The sequence below is a fragment of the Somniosus microcephalus genome, chromosome 5, assembly GCF_052327205.1.
Source record: "Somniosus microcephalus isolate GS21.2 chromosome 5, FLI_Smic_1.0, whole genome shotgun sequence".
Classification (NCBI taxonomy): domain Eukaryota; kingdom Metazoa; phylum Chordata; class Chondrichthyes; order Squaliformes; family Somniosidae; genus Somniosus; species Somniosus microcephalus.
Window position 1 is genome coordinate 37,092,261 of NC_140991.1, and position 26,449 is coordinate 37,118,709.

The 26,449-nt window shown below is 43.4% G+C and overlaps 1 protein-coding gene across 8 annotated transcripts in view; it reads left to right on the top strand.

The window, feature by feature from the left end:
* The window catches only part of rbm33a (RNA binding motif protein 33a), a 170,792-nt gene that overhangs the window by 95,450 nt on the left and 48,893 nt on the right, over window positions 1-26,449 (top strand). For 3 of the 8 annotated variants that reach the window (XM_085987527.1, XM_085987529.1, XM_085987532.1), the window contains 3 exons: window positions 435-761; window positions 17,516-18,157; window positions 20,214-20,285. In XM_085987527.1, the coding sequence (XP_085843653.1) occupies window positions 435-761; window positions 17,516-18,157; window positions 20,214-20,285 (1,041 nt within the window). Of the gene's footprint in view, window positions 1-434; window positions 762-17,515; window positions 18,158-20,213; window positions 20,286-25,467; window positions 25,857-26,449 lie in introns of those variants that run through there. The other 5 variants (XM_085987530.1, XM_085987531.1, XM_085987535.1 and 2 more) reach the window with 4 other exon arrangements.

Sequence of the window (26,449 nt, forward strand, 5' to 3'; positions counted from 1 at the left end):
TTAAAATTGGGCGAGTTGACTTCACAAACCAAAGTCGTTTCATCCTGCCTGGGGCCATTTACTCTGCTTCCTAATTCAGGGAATTGGACTATTTGTGGTACAGTCAGTTGTATGATTTTAAATTTTGGCCTGGTTGAGATTGACTAATTTAGCACAGAGAAGGGAATGAAATATGGGGCCTTCTGTTCTGGATCCTCAGTGACGCACCTCGTGGTGTATATATCCTCTCGTCTCCAATACTAGTGCCGCACAACCAAACTATTAAATCATCTGCTTGCAAAAGCATTGTTTTAATTTTTTTTTGTCTGAATGAAAGATTTGATATCACGTCAGCCTTTGCTCAGATATGGAACTTTAGAAAAGCTTCGTTCTTTAATTGATTGGATTAACTTGCATCTGAAATGCAAATCCCTGTACGTCTTTGTTATTCGCAGAGTATACCTGGAATTCAAAACATGAATAAGCTACCAAATCAATTCCAGACATCTCTTCAACGAAACAGCAACCTCCGGGAATTGCCTATTGCTCCTCATAACAGTGGTATAAGACATCACCGTCCTATGTCGGCTCCTGCTGCTCAAGCTACATCTGTTTCCTGGGCAAAACCCACTGCCTCAACTGTAACCTCTTCTCGAATGAAACAGACTGCTCAAAGTGCACCTACTGTTCAGACTGCACCTGGAGTGAGGGTGCCACAGAAGAACTTGCAACAAAAAAACAGGAAACAAAAGCCTGCATCACAGGATACTACAGTAGTAGAGGTCAGAATTTTCTCAAGTATATTTGCCAGCAGGTTCTTTGAAACTCAGGAAAGGTTGTTTGCAAATAATCAACAGATTCATGCGGGGCGACTGATTACCAATTTGTTTACGGTTTACATGAAGTGCTCTGCATGACATTTGGTATGAAGAATTTCACGAGCTTGATAGATTGAAAGGCAATATTCATAAATGGTTCATCTTTTAAATCTGGTAGCGTTTCCAGTTATGATGTTTTCAGTTGATTCAATTTTGGGCACAGTTATTGATACAATTGTACTTACATGAAGGACATTCTGCATTTCTGCCACGGTGGGAGATTCCTGGTTGTCTATAACCAGAGGAGCCTGTAGCTGAAGTTTTGCAGGTGTGTCAGCTGTCGCTCAAATAATTTTTCTGTTTGCTTAATTTAAATAGAGTATGAGTAAATGAAATTTTGATTGTGACCATATTTTTTGGATTAATAGTTTGCTCATTACATTAATATGGCAGTTCTTCACTAGAATTTATCATGATTTATATTAAGGTTGTATCACTTTTGTGAAAGTCAGTCCACTGTTGTGACCAAATGGAGGTTTTTATGGCCCATCAACCACTTACTTCTTTGGCAGTTAAAGGCTCGATCTTTAAAATGGGTGATTTATTTTACTGCTGTACAAGCAGCAGCAGTTGAGAATTGAAAAGTGTAGGACAGGGCTGTCTGACATTCAGCCTTAGGTCCACGTGCAGTCACTGATCCCCGATGCTCTGGCCCTTGAAGCCCTGGCAACTCGTTGCTATGTGGAACTATTTTTTGGAAATTGATTTGTAGCGCAGTTGTCTCATTAAATCTGAACAGCTAGATCTTTTAGTATCTTCAACTAAAGATATATAATTCATGATCAGATGGATTAAACTTTGTATGTGGCCTTCATGGTATGCATCTAAGTGGCTCTTCAAGGATAGAAGCCTAAACGCATCTGGTGTACAAACCACATATCACGTTATTTACGCATCAACACCATTTTGCCCATCTTGGGTCAATCATCAGGTGTCACCCTAAAGTCTTCCCACTGCAACATCTAATTGATTCATAAATATTGTCCTGTCCAATATTTATCCCTCAATCAACATCACTAAAACAGATTACCGGGTCATTATCGCATTTCTGTTTGCGGGAGCTTGCTGTGTGCAAATTGGCTGTTGCGTTTCCAACATTACAACACTTCAAAAGAGGCTGTAAAGCAATTTGAGACTTCCTGAGTTCGTGAAAGGCGCTAGAGATGCAAGTCTTTTAAATAATTCCAGAGTTTTTGCCTCCACCACTCTATCAAGGAGTTCATTCCCGGTATTGATCGTTCTTTGCATAAATAACTTTGATATCCATGCTAAATTTAACTTTTGTTGGGTTGATATTGTGGCCCCATGACACACTTTCACAATTATAAAAAAAATAAAAAAAAATAATAATTCTTGGAATGTGGGCGTAAAGCCAGCATTTATTGCCCATCCCTAGTTGCCCTTGAGAGGGTGGTGAGCTGCCTTCTTGAACCGCTGCAGTCCATGTGGTGAAGATACTTCAGTGCTGTTGGGCAGGGAGTCCCAGGACTTTCACCCAGTGACAATGAAGGAATGGTGATTTATTTCCCAGTCAGGATGGTTTGTGACTTGAATTTAAAATAATATTCTGGGTTTAGCTTTTCTGTATCGTGCAGTTTTCTATACTTTTATAAGATCATCTCACAAATACCTCTAAGACTAGGGATCATCCTTGTGGTTCTTCGTGTCACCTACATACAAAGGACCGCATTGGCATTTTAGGACTGAGCAGTTTCAGCAGGCAGCCCAGCTATCGAGGAGACCAAAAGTATGTTTATTTTTCTGAGGCCAGGAGCAGTAGGAATGTTCCTACGGGCTGCAGAAAAACAACCTGAATCTACACCCCTTCTCTCCCCACGCACCCCTCAATCCCCACTGACCCACCTTTTTGCGCTGCCGAGCTGCCCTGGAGTGGCTGTTTTCCATCCACCAAGGGTAAGTAATGAGGCCCGGGCCCCTCATTTCTTTCAGCCAGCCGGTAGTCAGACTCTAACCCACAGTTTCTGAGCTTTGTGTTCTGCGTTGTTAAAACATTGTAGGAGGCCAAAGCCAAAAAGTGGGAGGGTGATTTTGTGGCGAACCACCGTGAGGTCAGGATCATGGTTGACAATTGGAGCTGTTTGGCGAAGAGGTCACCCAGTCTTTACTCTATCTCTATAGTGACAAAACGAAAGAAAATCATACCTTAAGCAACAAATACAGCATACAAAATTGGATTGGAGATTTGTGTAAATTGCTGTTATGTAGATAGATTGCACAGATGTCTGGCATAGAAGGAGATGATTAGACAGATGTCGTTTCTGTTGTGGTTTATTGGGCAAGTACCAGGAGAAGGGAAAAGTAGGGTGATGGACGAGTGTATCAGAGGGAATGGTCTCCCTGAAATACAGAGGGTAGTAGAAGATGATTCAATTAGTGGGAATAGCTTGTGTTGTACTAAAACCTCAATGTCGTGGCCCTGCCCTCTCCTGAAAATGGTGAAATAACAAAACATAGTACATGTACACACAATAAAACAATTCCAGTCGAGCAATTACATTTTATTTTTGCTAAAGCATCTCAGATTTTTTGTTAACATTTTACGTCCCCCAAAATGCATTGAATTTTGTCACCCGGCTGGTAATTTAAATTACACTGCCTCTACATGCTATCTGAGGCTTGGCAGCTTTAATCGGCTGCATTGTATAGGACCTGGAGACAAAGTCTTATCCTTATTCCAAAGCAATCAATTCTCAGATTCCCATCCTTCTCAAAGGAAGAGTTCCACAGGGGGATCCTTCAATAAAGGTCGTGTTTAATTGCTGATTTCTAAAGAATTGAGCACATTGCCATTTGTAATTTTGGGACTGATTCCAGAAAGGGAGTGTTAATTTTTTAATAAAATGGCTAAAGGAGAAAAATGCTCAGGAGATTACTTTCAACTAAAATGCCTTTGTCACCTCCCCAAACTCCAAAAATAAGCACTCTATTATAATTTATTTTACCAGAGAGGGAAGATTCCAGCTTTTGGAAATGAAAAATCAGCTTCATGTCCAGAAGACTTTATTTGGTGTGTCCTCCTCCTAATTGTGAAGTGCTTGAAATGTCTCCCTACATGCAGTGAAAGTTGTTTTCAATTGGCTCTTCTGTTCCATAGAAATTGGCATCCTTGTCTGAGATGCTGATTCTGGCAATCAAGCGCAGTTATGTTCTGTGTGGCCTGTGGTTCAGTTCCAACTGAAAGCTATCCAGTTAGTCCCATTTCTCTGCCCTATCCCTGTACCACCTAACTTCCTCCCCCTCACCCAGTTTGAGGGAAACTCTTCACAGGCTCTCTTGATGGTTCTGAGAGTAAATGCACTGTGTGGTGTGATTCAATTCAAGTAAAGGATCACAGTGACAATATTGAAATCCGAAGCTCACTGACAAATCATAGGGGCAGAATATGCATCGATCAACATGTGATGTAACCTATTTCAGCATGTTGAAGAGTTGCCATCGAGCAAGGTACTGGTTGGCATTCTAATCTACAACGTAAAATTCATGCTGGTCTAGGCTGAAGATTGCCCATTTGAGAGTTACACTGGAAGACTTCTGCTATCCACAGAACCATACCGTAACATGTCACTTTTTTGTGGCAGGGGTGCTTTCTTGCCTCGGGGCCCCTCCCAGTTTTCCTCTCTCAATCACTACATGTTGCCATATGATTGAAGTTCAGATAGTTAGGCATTTTGAGAATGTCAAGCAAGCTGATCTAACTTTTCTGTTTTTAAAACTGCACAAGGCATCTGTCAGGTGGAAGTTTCCTCTTCTGGTATGAAGAAAGGACAAGTGAATTAGTTCTACCAGCACTTTTAGAAATAGTCTCGCAAGCATTGTCATGGATGGAGGGCAAAGGAAGCAAATGGAATTTGATTACTTACCTGCTAGCATATAACCCTGCATCAAAGACCATGATTGTACCAGCACTTGCTTTAGAAATGGTCATACAATCAGTCCATTTATCTTTTCCTTCATACAAGAGAGGATCATCCCAAAGTGCAACCTCCCACTGGCATAATTTCTTGTCTCTCTCTCTTCTTCCCCCCCCCCCCCCCCCCCCCCCTTGCAATCGGAGTTCAGTGGCCCAGATTTTGCGTTAATAACGGTGAGGCTAACCGCGCTCACCATTATTATGGAGTAAATCGGACAGCAACTTCTGGCGTCCGCACATGCACATTTAAATGCAGAAATCAGGAAGTTGCTGTCGGAGGTACCCCACTCCTCCACAGGGTACACTGTAGTATCGCCAATAGTCTCGGCATTGCAATGGCGTGAACTTGGGATACTTGCCCACTAGTTCCCCACTAAAGATGCCATAAAAAGTTAGGGCTGGTGCATTCAGGAGCAAGTGGATTTTTAAAGGCGTGGTACTTGATAATGACTGCCAAACAACCTCTGGCCCTGAAAATGTAATTTTACAAGTGTGGAGTATCATTCCTTCAGAATTTAATTAGCGTTGGAGATTCTTTTTAAATTTTGTTTTACTTTTTCTGTTTTGTCTCTTTTATCGCTCTCTTAATCCCATCTGTCTTTCCCAATCTTTATTCTGCTTTCTGTCCAATATTTAAATCTAATTTATACTTCCTGCTTGATACTTCCTGGTTTACACTCTGCATGTCTGTGAGGATCCTTCAATCTGATTGGTTGAAGAGCCTCGCTGTTTCTTGACCTGCTCACAGGCGCTACAGATGCCCTGTTGAGGGCACCACGCTGGATAGGAACAAGTCTGCGCTCAAAAGCCAGCAAAAACTTTGTGGGCAGTAGTCAGCGAGGTAAAAGGTGAGCGCCATTCCTTTGCCGCTGACCGCAAAGTCCAGGCCACTGTCTCTCCTATACGGCTCATGTTAGACAGCATTGTGAAGCTCACTCCTCACAATGAATCTGGATCCATAAGGGCCCCACCATTAGTCTATAATTTAATAAAGAAGCAGATAGAATTTTACTGTGAACAGTATGTTTAGTTATAATGCTGACAATGTCGCATTCTGGTCTTTTAAAATTGAATATAGAACATCTAAGAATTAAAAAAAAATGTCAGTGCGAATGGTGATTAAAAACCTCAATCTACCCATAGTGCAAATTAAAAAGTGCAAAGGGCATCTTAAACCTATGTACAGCAGCTTGAATGTTATTTCAGTCCAGTTTCTAATCCATAAATACCCTTCGCGGGTCAGTTACCCCAACACAACTTACGGTGCTAATTTTAGACCCTATTGCCAGATGACAGGGTAAACCATCACAATTTAACTGGATTATAATTGAGCCGATAGCCACGTACTGTTGAGCAAACAGCTGACGAATCCATGCTACCCCTCCCATTTTTTTAATTCTGTGGGGTGGGGGTGGGGAAGAGGTGAAACCCAGACGTCTGACTATGTATTTTAAGGTCAGTGGTGCAGTTTTGCTTTGAGTCAATCACTCCTATGCAGTGTCAAGCTGGGCCAGGTTTGCTACTATCGGCATTCATTTTTGAAACTGAAATATTCTAATTAATAGAGAAAAATAGATTTTAATTGCTTTTATGTAATGTATCAAGATTCTTACCAACATCTCAGTGCACTTCACATACAGTGGAATTGAATTCACAAACAGCAGGGAGGCAAATGATCAGTTAATCTATTTTATGGTGGTGTTTGGGGGAGCAATACTGGCCAGGACATTGGAGAAATTCCCTACTCTTCGAATAGTGCAGTGGGACCTTTCTACATCCACCTGAACCACTGAAAATAATAGACAGGCATCAGTTTAATGTCTTTTCCAGACAGCATCTCCGACAATGCAGCATTCACTTGCCCTACTGGAGTGTCTGTTCAAGTCCTGCAGTGTGGCTTGAGCCTACTGAGTTAGAGGCAAGAGTGATGCCAACCTAACACTTTTTTTCTAATCATTTTTATTTTAACAGGTTTAAAAAAAAATACTCCTGCTGAGATTGAGAAGGTAATCGTGTCTTTTCAATAGGAATTCCACGGAGACAGTGTAGCAGTCTGGGAAATTGATGTCTATTGTGTTGTATAATTGATTTCGAAGGCTGTTTTTTGTAAATAAACATTATAGAGAAAGCAAGAGGTTAAGGAGCTGTCCCAGTTGTTCCAGAATTGTGGACCACTCAATTATCCAAAGTAATCCTGCTCCGAACGAGTCAGTTTAGTTCATTGACTCTCAGAAGGCCATAGGTTCAAGCCTCACTTCAGGAATGAAGCACATGATCTAGGTTCACCGTTCCAACACAGTACATAGTGGGTGAGAAGAATAGCCACAGATAACGTGCGTCATGGGACTCCCCTGCTGCCCTTGGATCTGTATCCCTGCACGAACCATTAGCTTCAGGAGGGAATGGATAAGGGATAATTTTCTTCATGCAGCTCCTGAGTAATGGAAAGAATTGTAGTGTTTTATGTTGTATGTCGAGAAAACTAAATTTTCAAATACATTGAATTCAATTTTTTTTTCATTGTATAAGGCCTGTGCTACCAGTACATAATTATCATTGTGACAGATATGAAAGTTATGCAAATTGACATGCAGCAAATTTGGCATTCAATCTTTTTATAACCACAGTTTCTTCGTGAAATCAAGTTTTGCGCTGATGTTTCTGCATATTCATTAAAGAAAGATTTGCATTTATATAGCGCCTTTCATGACCACCGGACGTCCCAAAGTGCTTTACAGCCAATGAGGTACTTTTTGAAGTGTAATTACTGTTGTAATGTAGGAAACGTGGCAGACTGTTTGCGCACAGCAAGCTCCCACAAACAGCAATGTGATGATGACCAGATAATCTGTTTTAGTGATGTTGATTGAGGGATAAATATTGGCCAGGACACCGGGGAGAACTGCCCTGCTCTTCTTCGAAATAGTGCCATGGGATCTTTTACGTCCACCTGAGCGAACAAACAGGACCTCGGTTTAACGTCTCATCCAAAAGATGGCACCTCTGACAGTGCAGCACTCCCCCAGCACTGCAGTGGAGTGTCAGCCTAGATTTTTGTGCTCAAGTCCCTGGAGTGGGACTTGAACCCACAGCCTTCTGACTCAGAGTGCTACCAACTGAGCCACAGCTGACAACACTATTCATCAGATTTTTCAAGGGCAGTACTACAGATGTCATTAATATGTAGTTTCAGGGATTAAAAAATGTTTGGGGAAACAAAATAAACTTGGGCCCCGATTTTAACTCCTGCCCCCCACCCCTGATGAGAATGGGGCAGGGTGGTTAAAATTGTGGCGGCGTGTTAGTCCTTCATGCCGCACTTGTACCCCACGCCAGTTTTGGACAGCGTGGAGGCCCTTGACCCAGGTAAGTGAAGAATGTAAGTACATAGGAACAAGAGTGGGCCATTCAGCCCCTGAGTCGTGTTTGCCATTCAAATAGATCATGACTGAACTGTACCACAACTTTATTTACTTGCCATTGCTCAGTTTCCTATGATACTCTTGCCTAACACAAATCTGTCGATCTTAATCTTAAATTTCAATTGCCCCAGCATCCACAGCCTTTTTGAGAAACGAGTTCCAGATTTCCACTACCCTTCGTGTGGAAAAAGTGCGTCCTGATTTCACTCCTAAAAGGCCTAGCTCTTATTTTACGATTTTGCCCTCTTCTTCATTTCCCCTTCTAGAGGAAATAGTTTCTCTGTATTTACCCTGTCAAATCCCTTTAACATTTTGAACACCTTGATTAGATCAGGCCTCAACCGTCTGAATTCAAGGGAATACACGCCAAGTTTATGCAACCTATCCTCATAATTTAACTCTTTCAGCCCTGGTCTAATTCTGGTGAATCTGTGCTGCACTCCGTCCAAGGCCAATATATTTTTCCTGAGGTTCGGTGCCCAAAACTGAACGCTGTACTCCAGATGGGGCCTGACCAAGGATCTGTACAACTGAAGCATCACTTCCTCACTCTTGAATTCCAATCCCCTTGAGATAAAGGCCAACATTCTACTAAATCTTTTTGACTACATTTTGTACCTGTGCACTGGCTTTTAATGATTTGTATACATGGACACCTAAATGCCTTTGGTCCTCCACAGCTTCTCGTCTCAGCGTTCAGAAAAAATTCTGATTTGGTCTTTCTCAAACCCAAAGTGGAAGACCTCACACTTCCCACATTGAGAACTCTCTACCATAGTTTTCCCCACTCACTTAGTCTGCACTCTCCACTTGCTTGGATGAGTGCAGCTCCAACAACACTCAAGAAGCTCGACACCATCTGGGATAAATCAGCCTGCTTGATTGGCACCCCATCTACCACCTTTACATTCACTCCCTCCACCACTGGCATACTGTGGCTGCAGTGTGTACCCTCTACAAGATGCACTGCAGCAACTTGCCAAGGCTTCTTCGGCAGCACCTCCCAAACCCACAACCTGTACCACCTAGGAGGACAAGGGCAGCAGGCGTATGTGAACACTATCACCTGCAAGTTCCCCTCCAAGTCACACACCATCCTGACTTGGAAGTATATCGCCGATCCTTCATCGTCGCTGGGTCAAAATCCTGGAACTCCCTCCCTAACAGCACTGTGGGAGTACCTTCACCACACGGACTACAGTGGTTCAAGAAGGCAGCTCACCACCACCTTCTCGAGGACAATAAATGCTATCCTTGTCATCGATGCCCTCATTCCATGAACGAATAAAAATAAAGTCTGTCCCTTTTGTAACTTCTTCCTCCTGTGTGTGCGCGCGCGCGCGCCCTGGGGAACACCACATGTCACATCCTGCCAATCAGAGAATTCCCTTACTCCATTCTGTATTGCCTACTTTCCAACCAATTACCATGTCACAATTGTGTGTGCTTTCATTTTTTCCAATATTCTCATGTGTGGAACCTTATCAAATGCTTTCTAGGAATTCCAAATCGATAACATCCATAGACAGTCCCGTATCCACCATCTTAGTGCCCGCCTCTGAAAATTTAACTGGATCAGTCAGGCATGACCCACCTGTCACAAATTCACACTTTTTACTCTTTTTGATCAGCTCATACTTGTCCAAGTGCTCAGTCACTCTGTCTCTGATAGATTCTAGTAACTTCCCCACAATTGATGTTAAACTGACAGGGCTCCCTCCTTCCTTAAATAATGGAGCAACATTATCTGATTCATTGCCTGAATCTAGAGAGCTTTGGAAAGCCATGACTAATGTGTTTGTAATTTCCTCACCTATTTTAATACCCAGGGGCGGAAACCATCAGATCCTGGAGATTTGTCTAAAGTCCCAGTGTTTTCTCCATATCATCTTTTTTACTTGTATTAAATTCACTAAGTTCCTTCCCATGACTTATTTTTAGGTTCCATTGTACCACTATTCCTCCACTGAAAATGGATACAAAGTACTCATTTAGCAAGTCTGCCATTTCTTTATCCATATTTCTTTATGGTCCCACCTGCATCCATCTTTAATGGGCCCACATTCCCCATTAACACTCTCTTACAAATTGCGTACAATGCCGATTGAGCCCGAGGAAGCTGGCATGAGAAGACTCCAGGGCTAGGTAAGAGAAACTTTTTTAATTTTTTTGAAGGTTTCCTTGTGGTCCCGCAGGAGCAGAGGTTCTCCCAGTCCCGAAAGGAATTCTTGAGCCTCCCCTGCCCCGGACATCCTTTCCGTGACCACAATCGATTCAGATGCCGCAGACCTGCCGCTCGACCCGCCACCTCCATACTGAACTCTTGTGCCCGGGTTAAAATCGGGACTTATGTTTCTGACTGATTTTTAAAATGGCTAATTAAAAAAAGCTGAAGTTAATTAAAGGTGAGAGATGGTGTTTGAAGAGTTCTTTACTTGTAAAGTTACTGCCCTGTTAAACGGTTTCATAAAAAAAATTGGGTTTAAAAGAAAATCTCTTACCGGGTAACACATTCTGATCCTGGTGATTTTGCTGACCTTTGGCAATCTGTTATTTGGTCAGCTCTCTCTTCAAGGAGCCCCTCTCTGAGAGAGGCATAGTGGGGAAACAGCAACATGGAGTTCGTTATGCAGCGCTTGGATGCTGGCCAGGGATTTCCAAGTCAGGAAAAATCTGAGTTGTGTTGTGATGTTTCCTATTAACTTAAGTTCTCCTTTTAATCTGAAAAAGTACAATGGCTCTAGCTTGTTAATTGTTGCATATAAATCAATTTTTTAAAAGCTGTATTAAAGGTGAGAGTGCAAGGGGGGGAGGGGTGGGGATAACCTACCTAAAGTAGTGCTCGCCACAAATCAGTATTATGAGAGATATATTTAAATGAACGAACTTCCTGTGGAGGTCTGGCATTTCGCTTTCCTCTTGCAACATTTCTATTCCAATAATATAGGACATTGGTGCATTGGGGCCACCTTCCTCGAGTTACCCAGAAATCAGAGTTTTGAACTGGGTGGTGGGGGACAACAGCAGGAAATGTGAAACAAAAACTGAAAATGCTGGAAATACAGTCAGTCAGCATTGGTAAAGAGTAGAGAAGTTAACGTTTATGGGTTTTGATGCATATTTCACTAGTACGAGCTTTCCTCTGGTTAGGTTGTCCATATTGACACGAAGATCTGTTCAAAGAGTTGGTTTCTGTGTTGCACTCGGATGCATCGAGAATATATATCATTGGAGCAGCTCTGTTGAGTCAGCAGATGCAAGAAGCAACTCAAAATAATGTATTGAAAGAAATGCATCGATGTAGTGTAATTTATACTGAAAGGAAGAGTTACTGAGCCCATTTGTGTAAAGGATCTTGACGCAGCACGCACAGTTGAAGCCACGATACCAGAGGTTAATGACTGCTGATGTTAGCTCAGTGCCCTCATGTCTTTGGCCTCACTCTTTCAAGCCAGTTTCCATACTGTTGGTCATTGTTTAAACAAGTATGATGTGGAAGGCCAGTTCACTGATGGTATGAAGTTACAGGATGAGTGTGATCAGTGAGTGATGCTGGTAGGAGACCAGGCCAGATAAACCAGAGTAGAAAACAGAGGTCACGGCAAATGGTTTAAAAGTTGTGATCTAATATGGGTAAACCATACTACAACGCACTTCTCTGGGCTGATGTCACTCTGGTCTCAGCACCAGTCAAGATTTTTAAAAACGGGAAGTGAATATTCCTGAATCTTCTTTTTTTTTTTTTGACTGTACTATAATAGATGTTGAACCTATGTTTTAAGGGCTGCTGTTCCATATCATTAAGCTGGTTAAAAAGTAATATTTAATGAGCTTAAATCTGTGTTAAGATAGCTGTTGAGCACGTTTTCAACTTTTTAAGTTTGAAGTACGGGTGCAAAAGCACTATTTTTTGCACTGTAAAACTATACTTCATTTGTGGACTATTTTCAAATTGTTTAGACATGTTAGTAGCCAGCCTGAAAGGACAATTTGAAATAATTTCTTGAGGCACAATTTCCTCAAGGTCAAAATGATGGACTGTGAACTGTTGATTAGAGCCAATTATTAAGGACAAATCTGTTTGAGCTCAATGAGAAATTCTATAGAAAATCAATATTTCTGTTCATCGCCTTTTCAGGTTCTCTTCCACTTTGCTTTTGTAACAGGCACAGTGAGATAATTACCAGCATGACAACAGGCTGAGGACTTGTCCATAAAATCTCGAAATGGCCAATAATGGGGCCAGCAGTAATGTTATGATTTTATTATATTTCATCTTTATTGTACTTTCAAATCTATTAATTGCTTTTGGAAACCCTGACCACCATTACTTTGTGTTAGAGCGGCTAGACAAACAAATTAAATACATGGGGGTGTCTTTTCCCCAGAGCAGGCGAAAGGCCTGTAGAACATGCTAGCTGGCTGCTTGATGGTCCCCGCGGAAGTTGCGGTACATTTTTAGGACTGGGTCTTGTTAGCATCAGGCTGGCAGGCTACTGCCCGAAATCGAGCACCTCGGGGCAGCCAGCCGACTCCAGACTGCTGCATTATTGGGTGGCCCAGCCAGTCTCAGCCCAAAGATGGTAGGCTCCTGAAGGGGGCGACGTGGAGCCTGTAAGAACGCTCTTGTACATGGAAATGAAATCTAAGCTGATACTGGTCAGAGTGTGCCTGGCGCACACTCCACCTATTTCAGCCCCAAACTGGAACTGGTGTCCTATTGCTATCATAGGAGTAGGACCCCAATTTCAATATTTAAATCAGGTGAGCGATATCTTCAGGTGGCCGCTAGGGCCACCTACTTGGAAAATGCCAGTAAAATGGCGCTAAGTTCTGGCTCAGTGTGTTTGGTAATACTATTTGATGTGATTGTGCTAGGTCAGGAGTTGCACAGCTTGCCCAGTTGCATGCCATTTGCACACTCCAAATCAGGGACTTGAGACCCTGATGATGGCTGTTGTACCAGGCAAAGGGGTGTGAGAGGGAATCCTCTGCAGTCTGGTGAGGACAACAACATTAAAGATGAAGTCGGTGCATTTATCGAGAACATTGACTCAGACATCAATGTGAGTGCAGGTGGCAAGCCAGAGAAGAAGTTGTAGAGGACACTTTTGAGGAAGTTTAGAAGGTAACTTTTTGTATCGGTTGAAAAAAAGAGGTAGAGAGGTTGGGCAGGTAATGGTATGGAGAATGGGATGAAGAAATTATCTGAGGAGGCTATGTGGAAGTAGTGGAGTCTTGAAGGGCTGGTCACATATGAATGGGATAATCATTTGCAGGGTGACTTTCAGTGAGGACCCAATTTGGATGAGCTGGGTTAGGGTGAAGTCACCAAGGATGCAAATGCGGAGTGAAGACAAAGGAGAATGTTTTGGCAAAATGGGAGACTGGCATTACTGGATGGACTGAGCGGATCTAGAAGGGTGTTGGAGTATGCGGTGTTACAGTGAGGAAAAGATGCCAGAGAAATATAGGGAGGACCAAGATGAAATCTGGGAATGACTTCCAAAACACCTCCGCAGCAGTTTGAGCAGAATGCATGGTGGAATGTGTGGTTAAGTGAAGTGGCCATGGCTGAGTTGATTTTGGTCAGTGAAAGTGGAGGTATAATAACCGTATTTGTGTCTGCATTTGTGTAAAAGTTAAGATTTGCTATAAATACACTTTTAGAATACATTTTTGAACTAAGGCATGATGAGCATTACTTCAGATATTACAAAATTAAATAAAATAAGGCCCACAAAACTAAATTTGCAGCGTTCCAGTTGAGTTGAGCGAGCATTGCATACACATGAGCTGTACAGTTTTAAATGTCGGAAAGTCACAGCAACCTAATTGGTCAAATTAGAGAGAGGGGGCAAGTGAATAATGAAAATGACCTCAAAAATTAGTACAGGTAGACTATCCTTTATCTGAACTACCGAAACCCTCTAAAAACCGAAGGTTTTTTCGTTCAGCGTAAGTCGTGCGCACGACATGACCAGAGTGGCGCGCGACTTACGCTGAGCAGGGCAGAGGGTCACTTGAGTTCCCTCCTGGGTAGGAGATTGCAGGCCGAGCCGGGCAGTTGTGAAGGAGGTATACCGGGAGAGTGAACCCATCAATACAGCGGCCTGTCGGATATTCTTTGCTCCCACCCCCCCCCCCCCCCCCCCCAACCGCCGACCCCCACCCTTTCGGATAAGGGATAGTGTATCCTTTATCCGCACTTCCGAAAACCGAAATCCTCTGAAAACCGAAAGTGTTTTCGTTCAGCGTAAGTCATGCGCACGACCCCGACCCCCCCCCCCCCGGACAAATTTCCCAGTCTTATAAAATACCTTCTGAAATCCGAAATTTTCCGAAAACCGAAACACGGCTGGTCCCGAGGTTTTCGGATAAAGGATAGTCTACCTGTATCTTAACTGTGATCTATCTAGACACCCTTGAATGAGTTCTTTCACAAGGACAGCCATTTATCTGCTGTAATAATGTCATCACATTTGGATTGAGAAATGTAAAGGGTCCTTTTTTTAAGGGCTCCTAAAGTCAGTTTTGTGCAAGAGCAACCAACAGCTCTGACTACTTGCTGGTTAAATTGGCCGAGCCATCGATGCAGCCCTTGTGTGTTGCCAGCCCATTCAGTTCTTAGGGAAAAATTAGAACATGGTGCTTTCAGTTTGTCACCTGAAACTGGAAGAAGGATTCACTGAATTTTAACTGACAACAGACACAATTCTATTGAAGGTTGCATGCTGAGATGGTTTCTTTGCCCACGTGTAGAAGCACTTTTGACAGATTTTCATAAAATTAGTGATTTCCCCTGTTCTTGGATTCCTTTAATTGACATTCTGGTAACCATTACTGCATATATCCAGTGTGTCTGGAAATTATATGCTTTTCGATAGTAACTTGTCACCTTTTTGCCAAATTTAATTCGGTTCTTATTGTTGGGTTACGGGTTAGTTTTCTCAATGGATTTACTGAAGACTGGGTCCTTCTGTTCATCTGGGAAAGATGCATGGTATTTCCATTGGACTTGATGGGTAGCTTTGTGTTGTCAAGCATTTTCTTTTCTTTTAGAAATTGGGCATACAGCAGATACTGGATTGTGATCTAGCCAGTTTCATGTGCCAATGGCGTGTGTAATATTTTTTATAAAATGTCAATTTGGAGAAATTTGCCATTGCATCTTACATCCTTGCATCTGTTACTGCCCCAAATAGCCTTTAAGTAACTTATTAGAGTTGGTAAGTTAGCCAACATCTCTTCTCCATCCTGCACCGCCCCTCCCCCATACCAATTTACAGGTGGATAGATCTTCAGCTTACTTTTCCTGCTTTAAAAAAAAAAAAGTTGTTTAAATCAACATGCATAATGCTTGTTCATGTACAACTTTTAGAAAGGAAAGAAATAACAACAAAAATGTTTTTGTGCTCTGGTTAGAAGTGCACTGAGTAGAGGGAAAATTACTGCATTGGTATATATTTTGTGAGCAGTTGAGGGAGAAATCAGCAACTCCAATGTGTCAGTCATAGTCATATGGCACAGAAGGAGGCCATTCGGCCCATCGAGTCCGTGCCGGCTCTCTGCAGAGCAATCCAGTCAGTCCCATTCCCCCGCTCTATCCCTGTAGCCCTGCAAGTTTATTTCCCTCAAGTGCCTATCCAGTCTCCCCTTGAAAACATTGAGTGTCTCCACTTCCACCACTCCCGTCGGCAGCGAGTTCCAGGTCCTCACCACTCGCTGCGTTACAAAGTTTTTCCTCACATCCCCCCCCCCCTGTATCTCTTGCCCAAAACCTTAAATCTGTGTCCCCTAGTCCTTGTATTATCAACTAATGGGAACAGCCTTTCCCCGTCTAGCCTATCCAAACCTGTCATCATCTTGTACACCTCTATCAAATTACCCCTCAACCGCCTTTGCTCTAATGAAAACAAATCCAGCTTCTCCAACCTGCCCTTGTAGCTAAGATCCCCCATCCCCAGAACCATTCTGGTAAATCTCCTCTGCACCCTCTCAAGGACCTTCACATCCTTCCTAAAGTGTGGTGACCAGAACTGGACGCAATACACCAGCTGGGGCCTAACCAGCACTTTATAAAGGTTCAGCATAACTTCTCTACTTTTGTACTCGATACCTCTATTTATGAAACCCAAGATCCCATATGCTTTACTAACCACTCACTCAGTATGCCCTGCCACCTTCAGGGACCTATGCACATTAACCCCCAGGTCCCTCTGTCCCTGCACACTCTTTAAAACTGTGCCATTAAGTGTATATTGCCACTCCCTGTTCCTTCTGCCAAAATGCATCAGCTCACACTTCTCTGTATTAAATTCCATCTGTCACTTGCCTGCCCATTCTGCTAGCCTTTCTATGTCCTGTTGCAGTCGATTGGTATCATCCTCACTGTTTGCCACACCCCCAAGTTTGGTGTCATCGGCAAATTTAGAAATTCTACTCTATTCCAATATCCAGGTCATTTATATATAATATATAAAAACTTGTATACTTGATGGTCCCTTTTCCCAGTGCTTAAAATGTTAGAAAATTAAAATAAAAACATACTTTTATAACTGTTACTTCATGATGTTTTGGTTAGTAAACTTGTTTCCAACTTGTAGTGTAGAAAATCTTATATTTTCAAGGGACATTTGCATTCTGTGTATTTCTGGTGTTTTAGTGTAGAATTACAGAAATGATGGCACAAAAGACAACCATTGAGCTCGTAGTACCTGTGCAGGTCCTGGCCTTTAATTGGAGCTGATTAGTCCAATCTTTTATTCCTGCCTTTTTTCCCATTTTCTTTAATATTCTCCCTTTTTGATCCATATGAAACCATATATGTACATGAATTTTCAGTGTGCATTCCTTACTGCAAAATCCAGTAGACTGCACTTTATGATTGCTTTCATAGCCGCAGTCAGTATGAAGTGTGAGTACTTGTTCAAAGACTATTTTATTCACAGCTTGTTGGGTCCCCTCGCATTGTTCCTCCAGGGAGAGAAGGAGTGTGATTTTCTTTCCCCCAGCCGTCTGCCAGCATCACTCATGAATTAACTTAGAGGGGTGTGAGTTGACTTGAGCTATTTTCTTCTTCCCTCCCCTCCCCTCTCCCACCATTGCCCCCCCCCCCCCCCCCACTTCCCTCCAGAGACCTGCCTCTAGAAGGCCTAGGTCAACCTATCAACTTATTGTGCAGTGTGGCTCTAAAAAGTTTCCCTTTATTTTCAGCTCTTAAGCAGGCTATTTTAAAATCCTTCCTTTAAAGGCTGACATTTTGTGCTGCTGAATTCATTGACTTCTTCTGTTTCCTGCATTAGCCTACAGAAGAAGATGAGGAAACAAGAGTGTATCGTTTGAAAATTGAGGAGCAGAAAAGACTCAGAGAAGAAATTCTGAAACAGAAGGAACTCCGACGTCAGCAGCAAGCTGGTGCCCGAAAGAAAGAACTGCTTGAACGACTTGCACAACAGCAGCAGCAGCAGCAGCAGCAGCCTGCTGCACAACAACCATCACAACAACAACCAGCAAATACACCACAGGCTTCCCAGAACATTAACCCAGCCACACTGCAGGCTGTAAGCCTAATACAGCCAAACATAAAGAACAGACTGTTCACAAGGAAACAAAGCATAGGAGCAGGAGTACAACAGCAATTCATTAAAACTCATCAAACTGGAAATATTCAGCAGGTTCAGGCGGAAATGAGAAAGAACACCAACCAAGTCAAACAGGTCAGACCTGCACCCTTAAATCCGCTTCAGTTTCCAAAACTGGTCCAGTGTAAACCTGTTGGCACACCAGGACCCAGTGTGCAGTCTGGGAAGATGGTTATTCCTGCAGTCAAACCCCAAGAATTAAAGCCTGGTATAAAACGGACTGTAATGCAAAGAATGAATAGTGGAGGAGGGGATGGGCCTCACATTAATCCCAAAATAAGGGTACTGAAGCTGCCAACTATGGTAAGACCCAGGTTTCTTTGTAAAAACGCGCAGTGCAGTTGGTGCTAATTTTGGGGGGTGGGGGGAATTGGAAACCATTCTTTGTGTTGAAGAACTGAATACTAAAAGTATCACTGGGAAATTTTAAGAAAAAGAAATGACTCTTCATTACCTATCGAGTGGTTACCACCGCTTACCCGAGTCACGGTCCTGTGCATATTGCAGATATCCACTTGGCTTTCTGCTTCTGCTTGTTTTGTTCCTGGATCACTGTACTTAATTAGTTTTCATTTCAAACTGTAGATAAAGTATTGCCAGAGCTGGTTGGTTTCAGAAGTTTAAAAAAAAAAAAAAATCCTATTACATTGGCGAGCCTTTTCGAAGTCCAATTTACAGAAATGCTGTGTATAATAATTATTATTCCTACAATATTATCTAATATGGCTTTTTAGTGCTTCGTATTAATGAATAACCCTTTTGCCAGTGGTTCACAGATCTCTACTGTGCATTCAAATGTATTTTCAGCAAGTGAAAGGTCCGGTACACCACCTGGTTGCATCCCTCTCTTGTATGCCTGCTACGTTTAGTACAAGATAATGCTGGATGATAGAACTGTTCTCTGAAAATATATCAACATTTTTGACTTGCTGGTGAATCACCTTTAAATCTTTTTTTTTTGCCAGAGGGTATTGCATGTAGAAGTGCAAAAATAATCTATAACAGCATGCACGCCAAAGTAAAATCTCCTGTAGGTAAAGCCCATGTGTACTAATTAAACTTTTGACTGATCTTAATAGTACTTCAAATGATTCAGGTTTTTGTGGCTTAGGGTGAAAGAATAATGTTAAATCTGCTTATTTTCCCATAACTGGCAAAGGGATTTGAACAGAAATCTGAATTTTATTTTATTTGCAAGTGGTAATAAAAGCATTGTGTCACTGTTAATAGATTCTTGTCTTGCAAAGTCTGCCGGCAGCTGGATTGGTGGCAGTACCTTTGACAGAGCAGTGTAGCCTTTTCATAAAGGGAATCCTTGCAATGCTGCCCGGGAAGCTGCACTGCTGTCGTTCTGTGTACTCTGACAATGTTATCTTTTCTTTCAGTACAGAGTATCAAATGTCTGTCAGGAATACAGAAATTAATTTAATGTCACCTGACGTGCAATTAATCTTGAGGTTTTCATAATACCTGTACAGAGAGAGTTGCCAGTTTGCAGGATTTGGATTTCGGGGCTTAGTTGTAGATAAGGGAAATTAATTTTTCATCAGGGTTAGTACAGGCTAGCAGGACCACAAAGACTGCAGCAAATGGATGGGGAATTTGTCATGTGTTGTCACTCCAGAATAATGGTACTTAACATTTGATAGGTGTAATCAAGAGAGGTGCGATTCTATAGAAGGGGATTAATCAATTTGCACTGTGCTGAATGTGGTTGGTGTTATCACCACTTGCTTGGGTTTTAGAATAGAAATAAGATTTGATCAGTCAGATTTTGAAGGACTTTTGGAAAAGATTTCCCCCCCAGACAAAACTGATAGAATTTAATAAAAATATACTGGTGTGCTGGCAGATTTATGCAGTTAATACTTGGAGCCTACATAATTGCTGGATAAAACAAAACAAAAAAATTAAGGGCGCAAAGGCATTTATGAAGATGTAACTTTTGGTCTTCACATGTTTAAAGGCCTGTATTTTGTAGAGATAATTACAAAAAATGATAGAATACATAAAATACACAAACAGCTATTTGACCCAACTAGTCCATGTCAGTGTTTACTCCCCACACAAGCAAATAATCCGAATCCCAATTAACCACCCTGTTCCTATTTTCCTTCATCCATCTATCCAATCTAAATCTTAATGTTGATTTTAGTTTCTGACTCGAGCACTAGCCCTGGAAGTGAAATCCACAGCCTCCCAACTCTGTGTAAAGAAGTTTCAAAAAGTACTCCATTGGCTGTAAAGCACTTCGAGACGTCCGGTGGTCGTGAAAGGCGCTATATAAATGCAAGTCTTTCTTTTCTCTTCTAAATCTCTTGCATTTAACCTTGCATCTATGTTCCCTTGTTCTTGACAGCTCAACTACTGGAAGCAGCCTACTTCTATCTACCCTGTCCCATCCTTTCATGATTTTAAACACAATAATAAGGTGACTTTTTGCATATTTTGTTTTAAATGTTCTTCTCTTAATCATGGCTTTGAAAAACCTGAACAATTGACCTATACTTGCTAAGTTATAGGTTTTTTTTTCTGCTGTAATGCAAAGTATTCAATGGTACTGTAAGATTTGAACTATACACCAGTTTTTGAGTTAAATATTTATTTTCATGTATTTTTTAGCAAATGTCCTGTGCTATGTGCACATATAAATCATCTGCCTCTTCCCCTATCTCCCTAATAGAGACATGCATACTTTCACAGCCTAGGGTATCAAATGTCCTGTTTTAAAAAAATAAAAAAAAAGTTGGTTTATTTTGTTGCTTACAGGCTTTTTTTTAAAAAAAAAAATGGAGGAAGTAGGATCATTTGAAGAATTGCTTCAGTTAACATTGTTAACGTTGGGGAGCTCATGCACCGAAAAAGTGAGGTTAGATGATCAGTAGAGTGGGAATGAACGAAATCAAACAAGCATGTAGTTAACAATCAGCCAAGATAAAGCAATGACCCAACAATTTACCCTGAGCTGAGTTTCCGTCCCTACATGCTCTCCCATCACAAAATCCACCTCCTTCCACCTTGGTAATATTACCTGTCCTCATCCCAGCCTCTGCCCATCTGGCACTGAAATCCTTTTCCATGTCTTAGTCACCTCCAGACTCCCAATATTCTAATACTCTCCCATTCTTCATCTTCCATAACAGCAACAGTGTGTGTGTGGGGTTTTTTTTCCCCCAGGCACTTCACAGGAGTATTGTAAGACACAAAATTTGACACCGCGCCACATAAGGAGAAACTAGGGCAGGTGACCAATAGCTTGGGCAGAGGTAGGTTTTAAGGAACGTCTTGAAGGAGGAAAGGGAGGTAACAAGGCAGCGAGGTTTAGTCAGAGAATTCCAGAGCTTAGGGCCTAGGCAACAGAAGGCATGGCCACCAATGTTTGAGCGATTATAATCGGGGATGCTCGAGGGTAGACTTACAGGAGCACAGATATCTCGGGGTGGGGGGGGGGGGTGTTGAAAACAAGGATGAGAATTTTAAAATCGAGGGTGTTGCTTAACCGGGAGCCAAAGTAGGTCAGCGAGCACAGGGGTAATGGGTGAACGGGCCTTGATGCGAGTTAGAGCATGGGCAGCCAAGTTTTGGATGACCTCATGTTTACGTAGGGTAGAATGTGGGAGGCCAACCAGCAGTGCGTTGGAATAGTCAAGTCTAAAGGTAACAAAGGAATGGATGAGGGTTTCAGCAGCAGATGAGCTGAGGCAAGGGCAGAGACGGGCGATGTTACGGAGGTTGCCATAGGCAGTCTTAGTTATGCCGTGGATATGTGGTTGAAGCTCATTTCAGCGTCAAATATGACACCAAGATTGCGAACAGTGTGGTTCAGCCTCAGACAGATGTTGGGGAGTGGGATGGAATCAGTGGCTAGGGAATGGAGTTTGTGGCAGGGACCGAAAACAATGGCTTTGGTATTTAATTAGAGAAAATTTCTGCTCATCCAGAACTGGATGTCGGACAAGAGACCGTGGAGGGGTCGATAGAAGTGGTGGTGAGGTAGAGCTGGGTGTCAGCATGCATGCAGAAACTGATGCTGTGTTTTTAGATAATGTTGCCAAGGGGCAGCATGTAGATGAGAAATAGGGGATAGATCCTTGGGGGACACCAGAGGTAACGATGCGGGAGCAGGAAGAGAAGCCATTGCAGGTGATTCTGTGGCTACGATTAGATAGATAAGAATGGAATCAGGTGAGTGCAGGCCTGCCCAGCTGGATGACGGTGGAGAGACGTTGAAGGATGGAGTGATCAACTGTGTCGAAGGCTGCAGACAAGTCAAGAAGGACCAGGAGGGATAGTTTACCTTTGTCACAGTCGCGAAGGATGTCATTTGTTACTTTGATGAGAGCAGTTTCGGTACTGTGGCAGGGGTGGCAACCTGATTGGAGGGATTCAAACATGGAGTTGTGGGAAAGATGGGCACGGATTTGGGAGGCAACAACAAGTTCAAGGATTTTGGAGAGGAAAGGGAGGCTGGAGATGGGGCGGTAGTTTGCAAGGACGGAGGGGTCAAGAGTTGATTTTTTGAGCAGAGGGGTGATGACGGCAGATTTTAGGGAGAGGGGGACAGTACCTGAGGAGAGAGAACCGTAAACAATGTCAGCTAACATGGGAGCCAGAAAAGGAAGTTTGGTGGGAATAGGGTCGAGGGCGCAGGAAGTGGATCTCATAGACAAGATGAGCGTGGAGAGGTCACGAGGGGAGATCCGAGAGAAACTGGAGAAAGATGAGAGTTCAGGACTGGGGCAGGGGGGAACCTTAGAGGAAGTTTGGCCGGTGGGCTCGGGGAAGTAAGGGCGGAGGCAGCTGAACAGATGGCCTCGAAGTCCTTGAGCTCCTTGCACACTTTTTGTCGGAGGAGACAGGAGGGGGGGTTTAAGAAGACTCTTAGTGGAGAATAGAAGCCGGGGTTTATCTTTCTATTCCAGAATGATTCTGGAAGAGTGAGCAATTTTGGCAGACGAGAACAGGACCCGATAATGCTTTGTGGTCCAGCCAGATCTGGCCGCGAATGGCTAAACCAGTTGTCCGACCTAACTGTTCAAGTCTGCGTCCCTTGGACTTAAAGGAATGAAGATGAGGGCCGTACCAGGGGGAATGGCCAGGGTGAGTGTGTAATTGTTTTAATAGGGACTAGGGCATCAAAGGTGAGGGTGTGGTTGAGCAAATTGGTAGTTGCAGAAATGTCGTGGTGAATGGAGGGCCAAAGGCTGGACAGTTGGGTTTCGTAAGTGCAGTTGTAAGCTTTTTTCAGGAGTGAACACAGAAGGAAGGAGGGTTTGGGGTGGGGGGGGTGGGATGTGGGTGAAGAGCGATAGGAGAAAGTGGTCAGAGATGGCCTTATCTGCGATTGACACGATGGGAGTAGCGAGGCCACGGGAGATGGCAAGGTCGAGGGGTTATCCATGAATATAGGTTGGGGAGTTTACATGGGGGAGAGATTAAAGGAGGATAGGAGGCTGGTGAACTCAGGAGAGAGAGCATGATGAATTGAGATGGAGGTTGAAATCACTGAGGATGAGAAGTCGCTCGGTGCAGAGGCTGAGGGAGGAAAGCAGTGAAGTTATCGTGGTAATAACATTTTTATGGTACTTGGGTGGGCAGTAAAGAACAAGAATTTTAAATGAGAGGTGGAACAAGGTGAGCTGCTCAAAGGAGAATAAAGTGTTGGAGGAGTAGGGGGACAGACCAAGGTGTATGTTGATGAGAGCTACACCGCCACCACGGAGGTCTGAGCGGGGCAAGTGGTGGAAGGTAAAGCCAGGTGGGGAGGCTTCATTTAAGGGTAAGGTGTCATCACCCCTTAGTCAAGCTTCTGTCAGGGCCATGATGTCGATGTAATCATCCACGATAAGCTCATGGATGGCAAGGGTCTTGTTTGCAAGTGAACTGACATTCTGGAGGGAGATGCGGAGAGGGTCGGTGATTGCTGACCCACTGCCAGCGTGCATAGGGTCAGTGCTGGGAGGGGCGAGTTGGACGGGGAGGGGATTGGCCCCCGGTCGACACGCTGGACGAGAAGGTCGGCGAGTGAGAAGGATGGGACAGTTGAGGTTGCTGCTCGTAAGGAGGCAGCGATGAGTGCCTCGATGGGCCCTTCGTAGGATGCCAAGAGAGGCACAGAGGGAAGCTGTAGGCTTTTCTAAGAGGGCGTCAAGCCCGGGTGGCGGCAGGAGAGTAGGAAGGTCGACGAGTAATGAAGGATTGGGGCAGGGGTTTGGGTGGGCAGAGTATCTGAGAGGAGAGATGAAAGGATGCATGACGACAGGAGAGAGCAGTCAGGGAGGGGGAGAAAAAGTGGAGAAAGAAATTAATGGCTTGGGTCTGGAGGGGTAGGCAAAGTGCACACGCAAATGGACACAGGGAAAAGCTCAGGTTACATAGGCCTGGTTATGTAGTAATTAATGGAATGTATATTTCCTGGTAGTAGGGAATAGGTTGGAGACAACAGTAGGGAGACCAGGGTCAAAGTCAGAGGTTCCATGGAGGGACAAAGCTGATGTAAGCAGGATGGAACCAGCACAGAGCATCGACGAACCGCTGTCCAAAGCAGGTAACTGAAGTCCAGAAGCTGTTTGAGGGTGGAGGTTGTTGCCGTAGGAATGAGAGTCAAATAAGCATCAACTCATCCAAAGCTTTGCTGCCTGTGTCCTGTGCCTGTTCATCCATTAGCCCTGTCATTGCTGTGATCCACGTTGGCTCTCGGTCCTCCTCTGCAATCTCCTCGGTCTCAACAAACCCCCCGAACTCTTTCTCTGACCTCTTATGCATCCTCCTCCCTTTGCTGGCAGCTGAGCCTTGAGCCACCTTGGCAATATGTTCGAGAATTCCCCCTCTAAACCGCTGTGCCTCTCCAGTTCCCTCTCCTCCTTGAAGACCCTCCACAAAACCCATCTCTTCGACTGCTTTTGGTCATCCTCCTAATATCTCCTGCCTTGGAATCCATTTTTGCTTACACATGTGCGATGCGTGGAACATTTTCGGATATTAAAGATGCTATGTAAATAACCAATTACACAAGAACCTAAGAAATAGCAGCTGGAGTAGGTCATTTGGCCCTTCGAGCCTGCTCCGCCATTCAATAAGATCATGGCTGATCTTTTACCTCAATTCTACCTTCCCGCACTATCCCCATATCCCTTAATTCCCTTCGTTCCCCCAAATTTATTGACCTCTATCTTGAATATGCTCAACGACTAAGCATCCACAGCTCTCTGGGGTAGCCATGATGTGGAGATGGGTTGGACTGGGGTGGACAAATGTAGGAAGTCGCACAACACCAAGTTATAGTCCAACAGCTTTATTTAAGATCACAAGCTTTTGGCGCGCTGCTCCTTCGTCAGGTGAAGTGGAGAGAAGCATGGTAGTGAATTCTCTGGGGTAGAGAATTCCAAAGATTCACAATCGTTTGAGTGAAGAAATTTCTCCTAATCTCAGTCCTAAATGGCTTATCCCTTATACTGTGACCTCGTGTTTTAGATTCCCCGACCAGGGGGAAAACATTTTCCCAGCATTAACCCTATCAACCTCCTTAAGAATTTTATGTTTCAACTCGATCACCTCTCATTCTTCTAAACTCTAAGGAATATAGACCTAGTCTACTCAATCTCTCTTCATAGGGCAATCCCCTCATCCCAGGAACCAGTCAAGTGAACCTTTGCTGCACTCCCTCTAAGGCAAGTATATCTTTCCTTAGGTAAGGAGGCCAGAACTATACATAGTACTCCAGATGTGGCCTCACCAATGTCCTGTATATTTGTAATAAGACTTCTTGACTCTTCTACTCTAATCCCTTTGTAACAAAAGCTAACATATGGATGTTTCCACTGATGGGTGAGACTAGAACTAGGGGGCATAATCTTAAAATAAGGGTCTGCCTTTTCAAAACTGAGATGAGGAGAAACTTCTTCACTCAGGGTAGTAAATCTATGGAATTTGCTACCTCAGAGAGCTGTGGAAGCTGCGACATTAAATAAATTCAAAACGGAGATAGACAGTTTCCCAGCTGATAAGGGAATTGAGGGTTACGGGGAGCGGGCAGGGAAGTGGACATGAGCCTAGGTTCGGATCAGCCATGATCTTATTGAATGGCGGAGCAGGCCCGAGAGGCCGTATGGCCTGCTCCTGCTCCTACTACTTATGTTCTTATACCATTTGCTTTCCTTGTTGCTAGCTGTACCTGCATGTTAACTTTCAGTGATTCATGTACAAGGACACCCAGGTCCCTCTGAGTGCAAACATTTCCCAGTCTCTCGCCATTCAAAAAATTTTTTTTTTTTTTGTAACTTCACATTTCCCCACGTTGTGTTCTATTTGCCACGTTCTTGCCCACTCAGTCAACATGTCGATATCTCTCTGCAGCCTCTTTGCATCCTCCTCACAGCTTAGTTTCCCACTTAACTTCGTATCATCATTACACACAGTCTCTTCATGTATGTCATTAATATAGATTGTGAATAGCTGAGGCCCAAGCACTGATCCTTGCGGTACCCCGCTAGTTCAAGCCTGCCAACCTGAAAAAGTCCCGTTTACTCTGTTTTCTGTCCATTAACCAGTCCTCAATCCGTGCTAATATATTACCTCCAATCCCATGAGTCCTAA